Genomic DNA, 13,440 nt, shown 5'->3' with positions numbered 1-13,440 from the left:
TGGACAAGGTCACTCTATTACATAGTAGAACCAGGATTCTAACTGTAGCATTTACTATAGAGAATCCATACCATCAACCACCTTGCTATCTGTTCTTTCAGTTTAAGTCTCCTATTCGGTTATTACATTCTAAAAAGAAAAACATCCCACAAAAATCTGACCAAAAAACTTGGCTCTTCTAAGTGTGTGTTTACATACTACTGAACAAAAATTAGACCTCACAAAATAAGTAAGTCTGCTGAGACTTTAAATACAAAAATTATTAGTGGAGGGGCACCTGGATGGCCCAGTGGGTTCAGTGTCTACCTCTTGATTTCGGTTCAGGTCATGATCCCAGGGTTGTGGGATCAAGCCCCACATTGGGCTCTACCCTTGGTGTGGAGCCTGCTTGGGATTCTCTCTGTCTCTGCCCCTCTCCCCCCACTCGCTCTCGCTCTCTAAAATAAAATTGAAAAATTAAAAATGAAAATGAAATAAAAAAGAAAATTATTAGTGGATTTAAAATAATTTATAAAAAGTTTACATATTATTTTTCAGGAAAATGTTATATAAAATATAAAAGTAGCTACACCCTGGGGACAATCCCCATCAATCTAATGATATAATAATGTTATCCATTTAGAGAGGTGGCTTAGTAGACAGAATATAGAAATTGTAGATTATTTGGATTTAGAATGGTTTGTGTCTAGACTCCCCAAGTATTTTTGAGACCCTGGACCAATTACAAACTTCCCTGTAGCTTCTTTTCAAACTTTGAAAATGAGGCTTTTCTTACTGGATAATTTGTTGAGATGATTAAAATAAGAACATGTCTTGGAAGCATAATGCCATATAAATACTGATTTTATTACTTTGGGATCTCTGCCCAGAACAATGGAATTCCAAATCTCCAAGAGATGGCCACCTCAGTCAAGATTCAATTCTGCAATAATAGCACAACTATGTATTTTTAAAACTATTTATGTATTTTTGAGAGAGAGAGAGAGAGCACAAGACAGTATTCGTGAGCAAGCAGGGGAGAGACGCAGAGGTGGGGTGTGGGGGGACGAGGAAGAAAGAGAGAGAGAATATCCCAAACAGGATGGAGCCCGATGCCAGGCTGGATCCTACAACCCTGGGATCATAACCTCGGCCAAAACTGAGTCCTAAATTCAGCCAACTGGGCCACCCAGGTGCCCTCCCAGCACAATTATAATTAAACGCTTTCGCCCATTTCTTAGGAACGTAAGAATCTTAAATTTTATGGGAGTTGTCAAAGATGAGATACAGCTGTGTAAGTTTTCTGGATCAGGTTTTTCTATATACCTTATTGGAGATTGAGAAATCGGGTCTTTTTTTTCTGGTGGTGAGTTAAAAATAATTTTTAAAATGCCCAGATTTCTGCCTTCAGAGCCCATTAATGTGTATAGCAATAACAAATATTGGGCAGTAATCCATTAGAATTATTATAAATTCTAAAGCTACTTTTTTGGGGGCCAAGAACATAACTTTCTTAACTCAATTATTAGATACATTAAGTACCCCAAGAAGCAGCTGCTCTACTTTCCTTTTCCGCCGTAACTTTGCAAGCACTCAAGATACGAGTATCTGAAATCTGCACTTTCTATCATGTATCAATTGCATGATGGCATTTACTTTATGATTTCTTCTTGGGCTGGAGGCATAAAGCCAGTAGAGAGTTTTCTCAAAATATACTGCAAAAACATGGCCTTTGCTCGTACTGAGATGCCTGCCCAATTTAGACACAGTTTACTTTCGGGAAAGGGTGAGATTCCTGGGGGGATTATACGGAGAGTTCCTAGGCCAGAGGGAAAATGAAGGACATTCCGAAAAATGACTGCCTACCAAAGAACCGACGAGTTGCGAAGATGATAGGGCAAAATTGAAAGCCCGGACTGGATAATAAGAGAAGAGGGTAAGCGTGAAAGCAAGGCGAGGATCCGGACTTGAGGCCCGCAGCCAACGGTGAGGTCAGGAAGGCCAAGGCGTCCGATAAGGTCCTTCCTCACCACAGCTTCCTACTCTCCCGGGGAAGCACGTCTTTTCGTCCCAAGCTTCCGCCCCCCCAGCCCCCTCCAAACGCCACAACCACCATTCCCCAACCCCACCGAGCCTTGCTGTCTCTCACCCCGCAGCATCGCCTAAACACCGCTGCCATGGTTGACTCTTGATCCTGCTGCTCGGTCTCCACTTCTCTGCGCAGCTCCGGGACTCTTAAGGGGTGCTCCAACCCAGAGGAGCGACACCCGTCTGGCCCCGCCCCCACCCTGGTCCCGCCCGCTGGTGTGGATGTGGGTGGGGAGCGGGTAGCCTAAAAAGGGTACCGTAAAGGAAAAGGAGGATGGGGGTGGGGGGCTGCGTGCTCGCTCCGAGCCAGCGCGGACCAGTAGGATCTTGGGCGGTTTGGGAAAGAGTGTCTAACGACCTCCTTTGGCCGACGTGTCCCGAGGGGTGGTCCCGGAAGAGGCTTCGCTTCCCTCGGGCCCACAGAGTTTCGGCAGCGCGACCTTTCGAGGACGCGGAAGCCTTGAAGGCTCTCCGAGCGGGGCTGGCGGCGGGAGCTGGAGGGTGGACCCGCGCCTAAGGAAGAGGAGCGAGTGCGGCGCGGGGCCTGTCGGGAATCTGGGTGAAAGGGGGCGGCTAGGGTGCGCAGTCCCCAGCCAGTTCTGGTGGTAAGATACTCTCCCTGGCCTCGTCCCAGAAACTTACCAATCCAGTTTTTTCTTCCTAAGTATTACAAGTACATTTTACTCTCGAAAGCTCGGCCGAAGCCATAGTATGTGCTGTGTTTCAGAAAACAAACGGGAAATCCCTTAAGTAAATTCGACCTTCCCGAATATTCCCGAGGCTATTTATTGCTACCCACGTGTGTGGATGTGGACCGTTTCCTTGGAAATAAATTGAGTTTATTTAAAGCTCCTGGCTCAGCGAATGAATGAATGTTGGACGTGAATGTCTGCCTGAGGAATTCTATTTAAAGTCACCCTCTCTTCCTGTTAGACCCTGAGTTCGCAGTGGGTAGGGTGTGATGTTACAGTGTTGGGGGATTTGTAAAGCTGTCCAAGGTTTGGCTAGCTTTTTGTGAAAGCTAGTAAGAACGCCACCGCAAGGAAGGAGTGTAAATGTTTCCCATAATGCCCAGGACTTTTCATTTTTATTGCTATCATCCTAGTTTAGGGTCTCATCACTCACCACTAAATCCTGTAAACTTGCTTAACAATCTTTTTTGCCTGATACCATAATCTCATTCTAATTTAGCTTTTCAATTCCTATATTCTGTTATGGTAGTCCCCTACAAGAACCTTCTACCTTTTCATCTGGGGATTTATAATGTATTTATTGAGACTGGGCATAAGGCAGAATGTTAAGGGCTAAATTAAAGTACTAGGGAAATTCGGAAAAGGAAGAATTCAATTGGTCCTGGAATCATCAAGGAAACATTCAAATAGGTGGGTAAAACACAAAGTGGACTGCTAAAGTTGGGTAGGAGTTAGTAGAAAAAAAAAGATTTGACTATGCACCTCTAGTTTTTAAAAAAAAATTTTTTTTTAATGCTTATTTATTTTTGAGAGACTCAAAGCATGAGCAGGGAGGGGCAGAGAGAGAGAGGGAGACACAGAATCCAAAGCAGGCTCCAGGCTCGGAGCTGTCAGCACAGAGCCCGACATGGGGCTTGACCCCATGAACTGCAAGATCATGACCTGAGCCAAAGTCAGACGCTTAACGGACTGAGCCATCCAGGCGCCCCTAATTTTTTCAGTTTCTTATTCTGAACATTTAAGCACAATGAAGATGAGCAAAAAGTTCAAATCAGCCGTATGATTTGATTACCTAGATTTAAAAATTGTTATTGTCCACTCGTGGGATTTAAGAGACAAAACAGATGAACATAGGGGAAAAAATAAAAATTGTTGTCGCACTTGTTTTATTCATGTGTGCGTGTCTGGTGTCATTTAGTTTTTGTCAGAACCGTAAGTTGTAAACATTAAGACACTTCATTTCTAGTGGCGCTTGCATGGCTCAGTTGGTTAAGCATCTGACAGTTGGTTTCAGCTCAGGTCATGATCTCATTGGGCATGAATTCAAGCCCTGTGTGGGTCTCTGTGCTGACAGCATGCAGCCTGCTTGGGATTCTTTCTTTCCCTCTCTCTCTGCCCCTCTCATGCTCACGTGTATTCATGCTCTCTCTCTCTAAATAAATAAATAATCTTTTAAAAAAAAGAGTTCTAACCAAAGTTTAAGATAAGGTGACTTGAAGCCAACCTGATTTTTTTCTTTGCTTTTTCAAATAATACTTTTGTTTTCCCTAGCAATAGTAATAAAGCCATACATACTACATTATTATGAAAAATGATTTCATAGAAAAGGAATTTATGAAAAAAAATTATGATGATACCTCTTCCAAACCTCTGGGGATCACTTAAGGCTTTGTCAACTTTGACAATGGAAAACCAGCATCTCTTTCAGTGACACTTCCGTTTTTAGAGCAGATTATACTTAAAAATTGTTGATCCCGTTTTAAACACTAGGTGTAGCTATTTGGCTTAGATCCCAGGAACTAAGACTCAACGGTGAATTTTTCGGTTAAAGACCCCTTTCTTTTATGTGTGAAGGATTAATCTGTATATTCATTTTTAATTTTTTATTTTTATTTAAATGCTTATTTTTGAGAGAGAGAGGGAGACAGGATCCAAGACAGGCTCCATTCTGACAGCAACAAGCCTGATGTGTGCCTTGGTGAACTCACAAACCATGAGATCATGACCTGAGCCAGTTGGGACATTCAACCAACTGAGCCAGCTAGGTGCCGCATGTATGTTCACTTTATTTTTTAACCTGCAGGTTCTGAAATTTAAAATGATCAGTTTTCCCCAAATAAGGTCAGAGTGTAAACTAAGATTCTGGTTTGGACCACAATATGTAAAGGAGCTAAGATTCACCAAAGGAAAAACCAGTTTTTCTAGCATGTATTCCTCAACCCAGAAAACAGAGAAACATGCTAGGAGCAAGGGTAGGATTTCCTGGATCCTAGGAACTGATAGAAGGATGAAGAGAATGCTTATAAGATCAAATTAGGTGCATACTTCTTAGTAAATGTTACCTTCCCAGGGAAAGGTCTTTAGAAACCTTTTCTGTCACTGTACATCAGTTTATATTGTATTCTAGAATTTCATATAAATGGAATCATAGTAAGTACTCTTTTCCAGCTGGCTTCTTTCACTTACCACAATTTTGAGATTCATTCATACTTAGTGTATCACTAGTTTGTTCCTTTTTTGCTGACTGCTATTCCATTGGATATAGCACAAATTGTTGATAGACATTTAGGTTGTTTCCAATCTGGGAGTATTACAAATAAAAATGCAGTAAACATTTGTGTGCAAAAGCAGACATTAATACAGTAGAAAATAAGCAGTGAAATCAGCAAAATCAAAAGCTGATTCTTGAAAAAAAGTAATCATAAAAGTAATCATAAAAGACATGCCTCTAGCAAGACCAGTAAAGATAAGAAATGTTTAAGCAGTTTTAGAAAGTATGAGTTAACCATCGATTAAGTGAGATTTTTAAAAATATTTATTTATCTAATCTCTACACCCAACATGGGGCTTGAACTCATGACTCCAGGATCTAGAGTCGCACATGCTACTGACTGAACCAATCAGGGATCCCCAGATTTAGGGAGGGTTTTTTTTGTTTTTGGTTAATTTTTTAGTGGAGATTTAAAAAAAAAATTTTTTTTAATGTTTTATTTATTTTTGAGAAAGAGAGCACGAGCAGGTGAGGGCAGAAAGAGACAGGGAGACACAGAATCCAAAGCAGGCGCCAGGTTCCAGGATGTCAGCACAGAGTCTGACCTGGGGTTCGAACCATGAGATCATGACCTGAGCTGAAGTTGGATGCTTAACTGACTGAGCCACCCAGGCACTCCTTTAGTGGAGATTTTAAAATATCACAAGAAAATGCTGTAAGTTTTATGCCAATAAATTTAGGAACAGACAAAAGATACTTTTCTAGAACTCAGTAGAAATCAAGAAGAAAGAAAGAAAAGGCTGGAATAAGCATTAACCACCCTCCCAACTATCCTACCTCCAGATGGTTTGTAACACTTTCCTATATGAATGTTTTGAATCGGTAATGTTATTTCAGCATATGGTTCCCTTACGTCTATTGTTTTTTCTAAGTATTCTATATTTTTCAAAAATTTATTCATTAAAATAGATTTTAGATAGTAAAAATCTCAGCATTTACTGTTTATCTCCTATCTAGTCTAAGGAGTTAGGATCCAAAGTGATACAAACAGCTCGGCTGGTTGCCTGTGGAATATTGCCTTTAGTTTGGAATACAGGGCCTATAGAGTCCACAGCTGAGCTGGGTTGTTACAGAAAGTCAAAACTTGCTAATGCGATTACCTGTCAACAGAATTATCAGTGAGTGAATTGGATGTAGCTGAAAGATCAAGTCTTCAACTTGAGAACCAGTTTATACTTCCCTGAGAGCTGTGTATATTTAATTATAGGGATGAAGAGTCATGAACTCTAACCAGGAAAGTCTCATGGATTCAAAGTTAAAACTCTGAGATCAAGGTTATAAGTGACTGAGTGGTATGCCACAATCATGGTGCAAGAAAACCTTATTCAGATCTAGGGTTAGCAAAGGCAAGTTTAGGCATAGGCAAAGTACCTAAGAACAGAGAAGACGGTGGAACTGGCACCATGGCCAATTGTTTTCACAAGGTCTAAACTGACTTCTATTCAGAATAAGAATGATTCATCAGATTATAAGTACTCATTAATTATTTAAAAATCTCAAAAATAAAGGTAAGTACGTATGAGGAAGAAAATAAGCAATGGTTAATGTTAATATTTTGGTATATAGCTTTTAGATTTTTCTCTGCATAGAACACACATTCATAATCTTTTTCTTACAGAGTTGGATTTTATTACATATATAATTTTGTATCTGCACTTTAAAAATGTAATAGATCAGAGGGCACCTGGGTGGCTCAGTTGGTTGAGCACCTTATCTTGACTCTCGATTTAGGCTCAGGTCATGATCACAGGGTTGTGGGATGGAGCTCTGTGTCGGACTTGTGCTGAGTATGGAGCCTGCTCAAGATTCTCTGTTTGTCTCCCTCGTGTATGTGTATATACATATATACAGTATATATATATATATATATATGTACTGTATATGCATATTCTTTAGCCATGGAAAAGAAGTAAATCCTACCATTTGTAACAACATAGATGGAACTTGGAAGTATTATTCTGAGTAAAGTCATAGAAGGATAAATACTGCATATCACTTATATGTGCGATCTAAAAAAAGGTGAACCCACAGAAATAGAGACTTTCAGGGCCTGGGGGCTGGGAGAAATGGGGAGATGTTGGTAAAGAGTACAAACTTCCAGTTATAGGTGAATAAGTTCTGGGGATCTAATCTATAACATGGTGATTATAGTTTGTTATACTTTATTACGTATTTGAAAGTTGCTAAGAGAGTAGATCTTAAATGTCCTCACCATAAAAAAGAAATTTTTATTATTTGGCACGATGGAAGTGTTAGCTAACACTATGGTGGTAATAATTTTGCTGTATATATTTACAAAATCAACATGTTATATACCTTAAACTTATACAATAATGTATATCGATTATATCTCAGTAAAGATGGAGAAAAAAAGCACAGAAAATAGTCAGAGACCAAGTATTTGAATTATCACCACTTAAAAAAATTTTTTTGTTTACTAATTTATTACCTTTATATGTACATTTTTGAAACATACTTAAATACATATATGGTTAAATGACAATTTTAAAACTTTCATCTTTAGCTTTAAAATACAATTGCCTTCCTGAGAAACTTAACAGAAGACCATGGGGGAGGGGAAGGTAAAAAAAAAGTTAGAGAGCCAAACCATAACAGACTCTTAAAAACTGAGAATAAACTAAGGGTTGATGGACGGTGGGAGGGAGGGAAGGGAAGGTGGGTGATGGGCGTTGATGAGGGCACCTGTTGGGATGAGCACTGGGTGTTGGATGGAAACCAATTTGACAATAAATTTCATATTCAAAAAATTAAAAAAATACAAAAAATACACTTGCCTTATTAATATGTAAGATATTGTATATATATTACATTCATCATCTTAATATAATTTTAATAGTTCCCTTGATAAACAAATGGATAAAACACATTCATCCTTTTATATTCATATCTCTTTGTAATGAGTATATCACCCATTTTAGCTACATTTTTAACCAAAGTACCTAACTTCTGTATTCTCAGTCACAGAAGAACTAGGAGATAGGTAACTGAGAATTACCTATCATAGACAAGCCCTTTAGCCCTGAAAGGAATCTAATGAAAGTTGCTTATTTGCTATGAGTACCTATCTACATCTCTTTTATATTTATAAAGTATAAGTGCAAACATGACCATGTGTATTAGACATGACCTAAAGGTATTTACATATCTCTTTTAAAATAGGGGTATCTGGGGGCGCCTGGGTGGCTCAGTCGGTTGAGGGTCCAACTTCGGCTCAGGTCACGATCTCGCGGTCCGTGAGTTCGAGCCCCGCGTCGGGCTCTGGGCTGATGGCTCAGAGCCTGGAGCCTGCTTCCGATTCTGTGTCTCCCTCTCTCTCTGCCCCTCCCCCATTCATGCTCTGTCTCTCTCTGTCTCAAAAATAAATAAATGTTAAAAAAAAAATTTTTTTTTAAATAAAAAAAAATAAAATAGGGGTATCTGGGTGACTCAGTCAATTGAGCAACTGACTCTTGATTTCAGCTCAGGTCATGATCTCAGGGTTCATGAGTTTGAGTCCCACATCGGGCTCTGCGTTGACAGTGCAGAGCCTGCTTAGGATTCTCTCTCTCTCTCTCTCTCTCTCTCTCTCTCTCTCTGTTCCTCCCCTGCTTGTGCTCTCTCTCACTCTGTCTCTCAAAATAGATTAATAAAATTAAAGTTTTTTTAAACTAGTAGCTAATGGATGATGAAAATGTATATAATATCATACATATGTATGATAAAACTATGTTTACTTGTTTTTGTATTCTGTATTTTATGAATTTACATCTACTTATGAATTGTCGAGGTAGTCTAAGGCTATTTTAACTTAATGAACTTAATTTAACACTAGTCAAAGTTTTCAGTGAGTTAGGGATTTTGGAAATCTTGTTTGAGGTTGATCTTTAACACAATCTGTTGATCTTAATTATTCAAAGAACTATGATATTTAAATTTTTGGGGGGAGGGGGCGTCCTGGGTGGCTTGGTTGGTTAAGCATCCAACTCTTGATCTCAGGTCAGGTCTTGATCTCAGCATCATGAATTCAAGCCCCATGTTTTGTTTACTTTGTTTGGACTCTGCTGGGCATGAGGCCTACTTAAAAAAAAATTTACAGGCAGTATGAACAGAGATACTAGAACTGTATGATTTGCAGTGTTGTCTGAAGTTCACAGAAGTAAATCTTTCAAAAGATAGTTGAACCATAATTTTTATATTTTTATAACTTTAAACATTTAATGGAGGTAAAACATCAGTATAGGAAATCTAAGAAGCTAGAATTAATCTTTCCCTGAGAAAATAATATTATGCTAACATGTTTCACATTATGTTAAAATCTGGGAGAACATATAACTATTTTTAAACTCAAATTACCAAACCGATTAATTTGTTCAAGGATTCACCTTGATAGAAATAAAACCTAAACTTATTCTTGTATAATTTTAAATAACAATGATTTAAACTTTAAAACTTTTGTTTAACAATACTGTTTTTTGGGGCACCTGGGTAGCTCAGTCAATTAACCCTTAGACTTCGGCTAAGTCTAAGCTCGTGGTTTGTTTGTGGGTTCGAGCCCCGTGTCAGGCTCTGTGCTGACAGCCTGGAGCCTGCTTTGGATTCTGTGTCTCCCTCTCTCTTCCCCATTCATGCTCTGTCTCTCTCTCTCTCAAAAATAAATAAACATTAAAAAAAATAAAATACAAATACTGGTGGTTTTTTTTTTGGCGATGGGTGGCTCAGTTGGTTGTATAACTGACTCCTGATTTCAGCTCAGGTCATTCTCCCAGAGTCATGGGATCAAGGTTTGTGTTGGGTTCATGCTCAGTGCAGAGTCCACTTGAGATTCTCTCTCTCCCTCTGCCTCTCTTCCCCACGTATGCTCTCTATTTCTAAAATAAAAAAAAAATATAATAAAATAAAAGTACTGTTTTTTAAGAATTCCCCCCCCCCATTGTTTCTCAGCCTGATAACCACTGGTATTTCTCTGGCTTTTATCTTGAAATTTTATAACCAAAGCCGTTAATTTAATTTACAGTTAAGCAACTCCTCCTCCTCTTCCTCATATTTCTTCTCATATTCCTCCTCTACTTATACTTTTTTCTTCTTTTTCACCGAATTACAGTGTCAACAAGGTTCTGAAGCCTTTATAAATTGTCAGCAAACTTAAAGTATTAATATGCTTCCTGAAGATTACTGAATTTCTTATTAGTCTTTATAAGTCAATCAGAACAGGATTTCCTTTAAGATTTTACAATTAAATTTAAAAATGTTCTCTCTTTTTTTAAAATGTTTATTTAACATTTAACAAATGAGGGAAGGGCAGAGGGAGAAGGAGACACAGAATCCAAAGCAGGCTCCAGGCTCTGAGCCGTCAGCCGAGAGCCTGATGTGGGGTTTGAACCCACAAACTGTGAGATCATGACCTGAGCCAAAGTCAGATGCTTAACTGACTGAGTCACCCAGGCACCCCTAATTTTAAATTTTTCTTAAGAAATAGACAAAATTGTGCCATTTGTTTGTTTAGAAAATATTTCATATTCAGCAGACAAATCTCATTAAAACCATGGGCAAGGAAAGGCACTCTGGAAGAATGTAAAGTTGCTTTTCCCCATATTTTATTATGTGTTTTTTGGAGAGTACTTTCCAGACATGGTCAACTTGGAGGTTCTACTGTAAGATTTTGTTATACCTCATTGTAGTTTACACAAAGCTCTGCCTCACATCTTCACTCAGCTTATTTGTGCATATTTCCATGGGACTTCCTTATTTCTTTTCCAAGAGGAAGGAATTAAACCAAACCAAAACAAAACAAACAAAAACCATACACTTTGAATCCTTCAGTTTTCTCAGATTGTCACAAAGCCCCAGAGAAGTCAGAAGCAGTCATTCCCATTCCAATGACATTCAAGCCTATGCGCAGAATTGATATGCACACCAAGGAAAGCTATTTTAGAAGTCGAGCTCTATTTTACAACCTATAAAAAACTAATTTCAATTTTTCCATGTTTTCTTTCCTTTGAAGATAGATATTTTTGAACTGAACATCCCTATAGTGTGCACAAGCAGTAGGTCTTTATCATCCATTAACCTTGAAAAGGTTCCCAAAAGAGAAAGAGAGATAATGAGAGGGAATCGGTCCAGGCACAGAAAGAGCTGCCATTATAAGACGAGTATTTTACAAAAGACTGATTTTCTTGTCTTATCCTTCTGTATCACACTTCTCTGTATCCGTTACATATCTCTTCCACATTTATGCTGGACTTGGCCATGTGACTTGCTCCCACCAAATAGATATCAGCAAACACAGACAAGCAGAGACTTGATAAGCATTTGTAAATTGGGTCTTGTCTTCTCTAAACACTTCTGCCACTGCATGAACAAGCCAACATGAAAGACATGGAGAGGCCCAGCCGGCCTAGGAGTCCAGCCATCCCAACTGAGATCCCAAACATGATTGAGAAGTTATTCTAGAACATCCAGCCTCAGTTGAATTCACAGATGATTGCAATTGTGTGAGTGAGACTTGGTGAGATCAGAAGAACCTCAACAAAAATTTGGAAAAATAATAAATTGTTTCAATCCACTAAGTTTTGTGTGGTTTGTTACACAGTAATAGATAACTTAGATATCCTTTCTAAAGAAGGGAAATGGCTTTTTTCTTTCTTTCAATACAAAGACCTACAAAGAACTGACAAAAGAAAATAAAGGGCATAAGACAACATGAAGTTCTAGCAGTGGTTGGAAAAGTTTAACAGATCAGGGAGGTAGGATGTGACAGGGGCAGTTTTTTAACTCCAAAGTTCAGACCAGCCAAGTTTGACTATATTATCTCAAGATCTGGAAGCAAACAGATATGAATGAATATCAGAATTTCTAAGACAGACAAGCAAACAATTAAGGCACATAAAGGAACAACCACATTACCCAGTCTCCTGTCACCTGTCAGAGACCACCATGAAAACAGCTGCCCAACATTAAACAGCAGCTGTGGACAAAAATCAGCTTTGGTCAAGACTCAGGTTCAGCATCAAGAGCCAACAAGGTTGATCCCTAAATAATGACACTCACAGAAGTGAGAAAAGGCAACCCAGTACTTAAGGGGTCTAGATGAGGTGCTTTCTTAGGCTGTATGCTTCTGCTGTTTCAATAGGCTTCTGATAACTCAGAGTCATTTAGTTGGGTTGAAAACAGAGCTGGGAAAAACAGAGCTGAGTTTACTTAGATATGAGGGAGGTAATCAACCATAGACTGACTGTCATTGAAAAAAAAAATAAGGCAGGGTTTATTAAAACAAGAACCATAAGCTAGTAGCAGAACAATGAATCTTCTTTGTTGGGAAGGTTGATTGGCTAAAAACTAGCAAAAGAACAATTTGTCCTGGAAAAGGATAGCAAGACTTATTAGGGAAAGCACATTCAATTATTTATGGGTTTTCTGAGAAACCTTATGCTTTCAGCTATGGAGTACATTTGATTGCTAACTGTGTAACAGAGGTTAGATCATTCTTCAGCTTTTCCATCTTAGTTAAGCCTCCATATTCCTCACCATGAATCCTCAGGTGGGTATTCTGAAATTTTTCCTGTTGTCTGCAGTGTTTATTTCATTGTGTTTCCATATTAAGACTGTATATACATATTATAGCTTAGATTATATTGTAATGGCTTATTTGTGATTAGGAGGACAAAGATTAGAAATGGCATGGAAATAAAGGTGAAGTGGTTGGATTCTGAAGTCAGGCTGATTTGATGTGACTCCACTGTATCTTTATCATCCTATCTAGTAAGTATCTTCACATAATTAATATTCTATACATGTTTGATTGATAAGTTGTCAATACAGTGAATTTTGGATAAAAGTTCTCAGGAATCCACTTCAGTCCTTTCTGTCTCATCAAATACTCTTCAAGTTTACAAAATAATGATTAGAACTGGAGTCCACTTGCTATGTTTTAATCACATAAGTACTTCTTGTTTTATTTGTGTACTTTTGAAACAATGATATCATATAATATACCTGTAAGATAAAAATTACTTTAATTATAACTATTAACCTCTAATATTATGATGAAATAAGATAACAAACATGGTGTCATAGTCATTAATTATCCTTTCATTTTTTTTATCATATTGACCTCATAGCAATGTTGTGACA

At 38.4% G+C, this 13,440-nt stretch overlaps 1 protein-coding gene across 1 annotated transcript in view; it reads right to left on the bottom strand.

Moving 5' to 3' along the window:
- ACADM (acyl-CoA dehydrogenase medium chain) overlaps positions 1-2,475 on the bottom strand; it is a 33,859-nt gene extending 31,384 nt beyond the window's left edge. The window contains exon 1 of the mRNA XM_030325408.1: positions 2,129-2,475. Within this exon, the coding sequence (XP_030181268.1) occupies positions 2,129-2,158 (30 nt within the window). The 5' untranslated portion in view covers positions 2,159-2,475. The remainder of the gene's footprint in view (positions 1-2,128) is intronic.
- Between the last annotated feature and the right edge of the window lie 10,965 nt (positions 2,476-13,440).

The sequence above is a fragment of the Lynx canadensis genome, chromosome C1, assembly GCF_007474595.2.
Source record: "Lynx canadensis isolate LIC74 chromosome C1, mLynCan4.pri.v2, whole genome shotgun sequence".
NCBI classification, from domain to species: Eukaryota; Metazoa; Chordata; class Mammalia; order Carnivora; family Felidae; genus Lynx; species Lynx canadensis.
The sequence above is the reverse complement of the archived record's forward strand: the minus strand, read 5'-3'. Positions and strand labels throughout refer to the sequence as shown.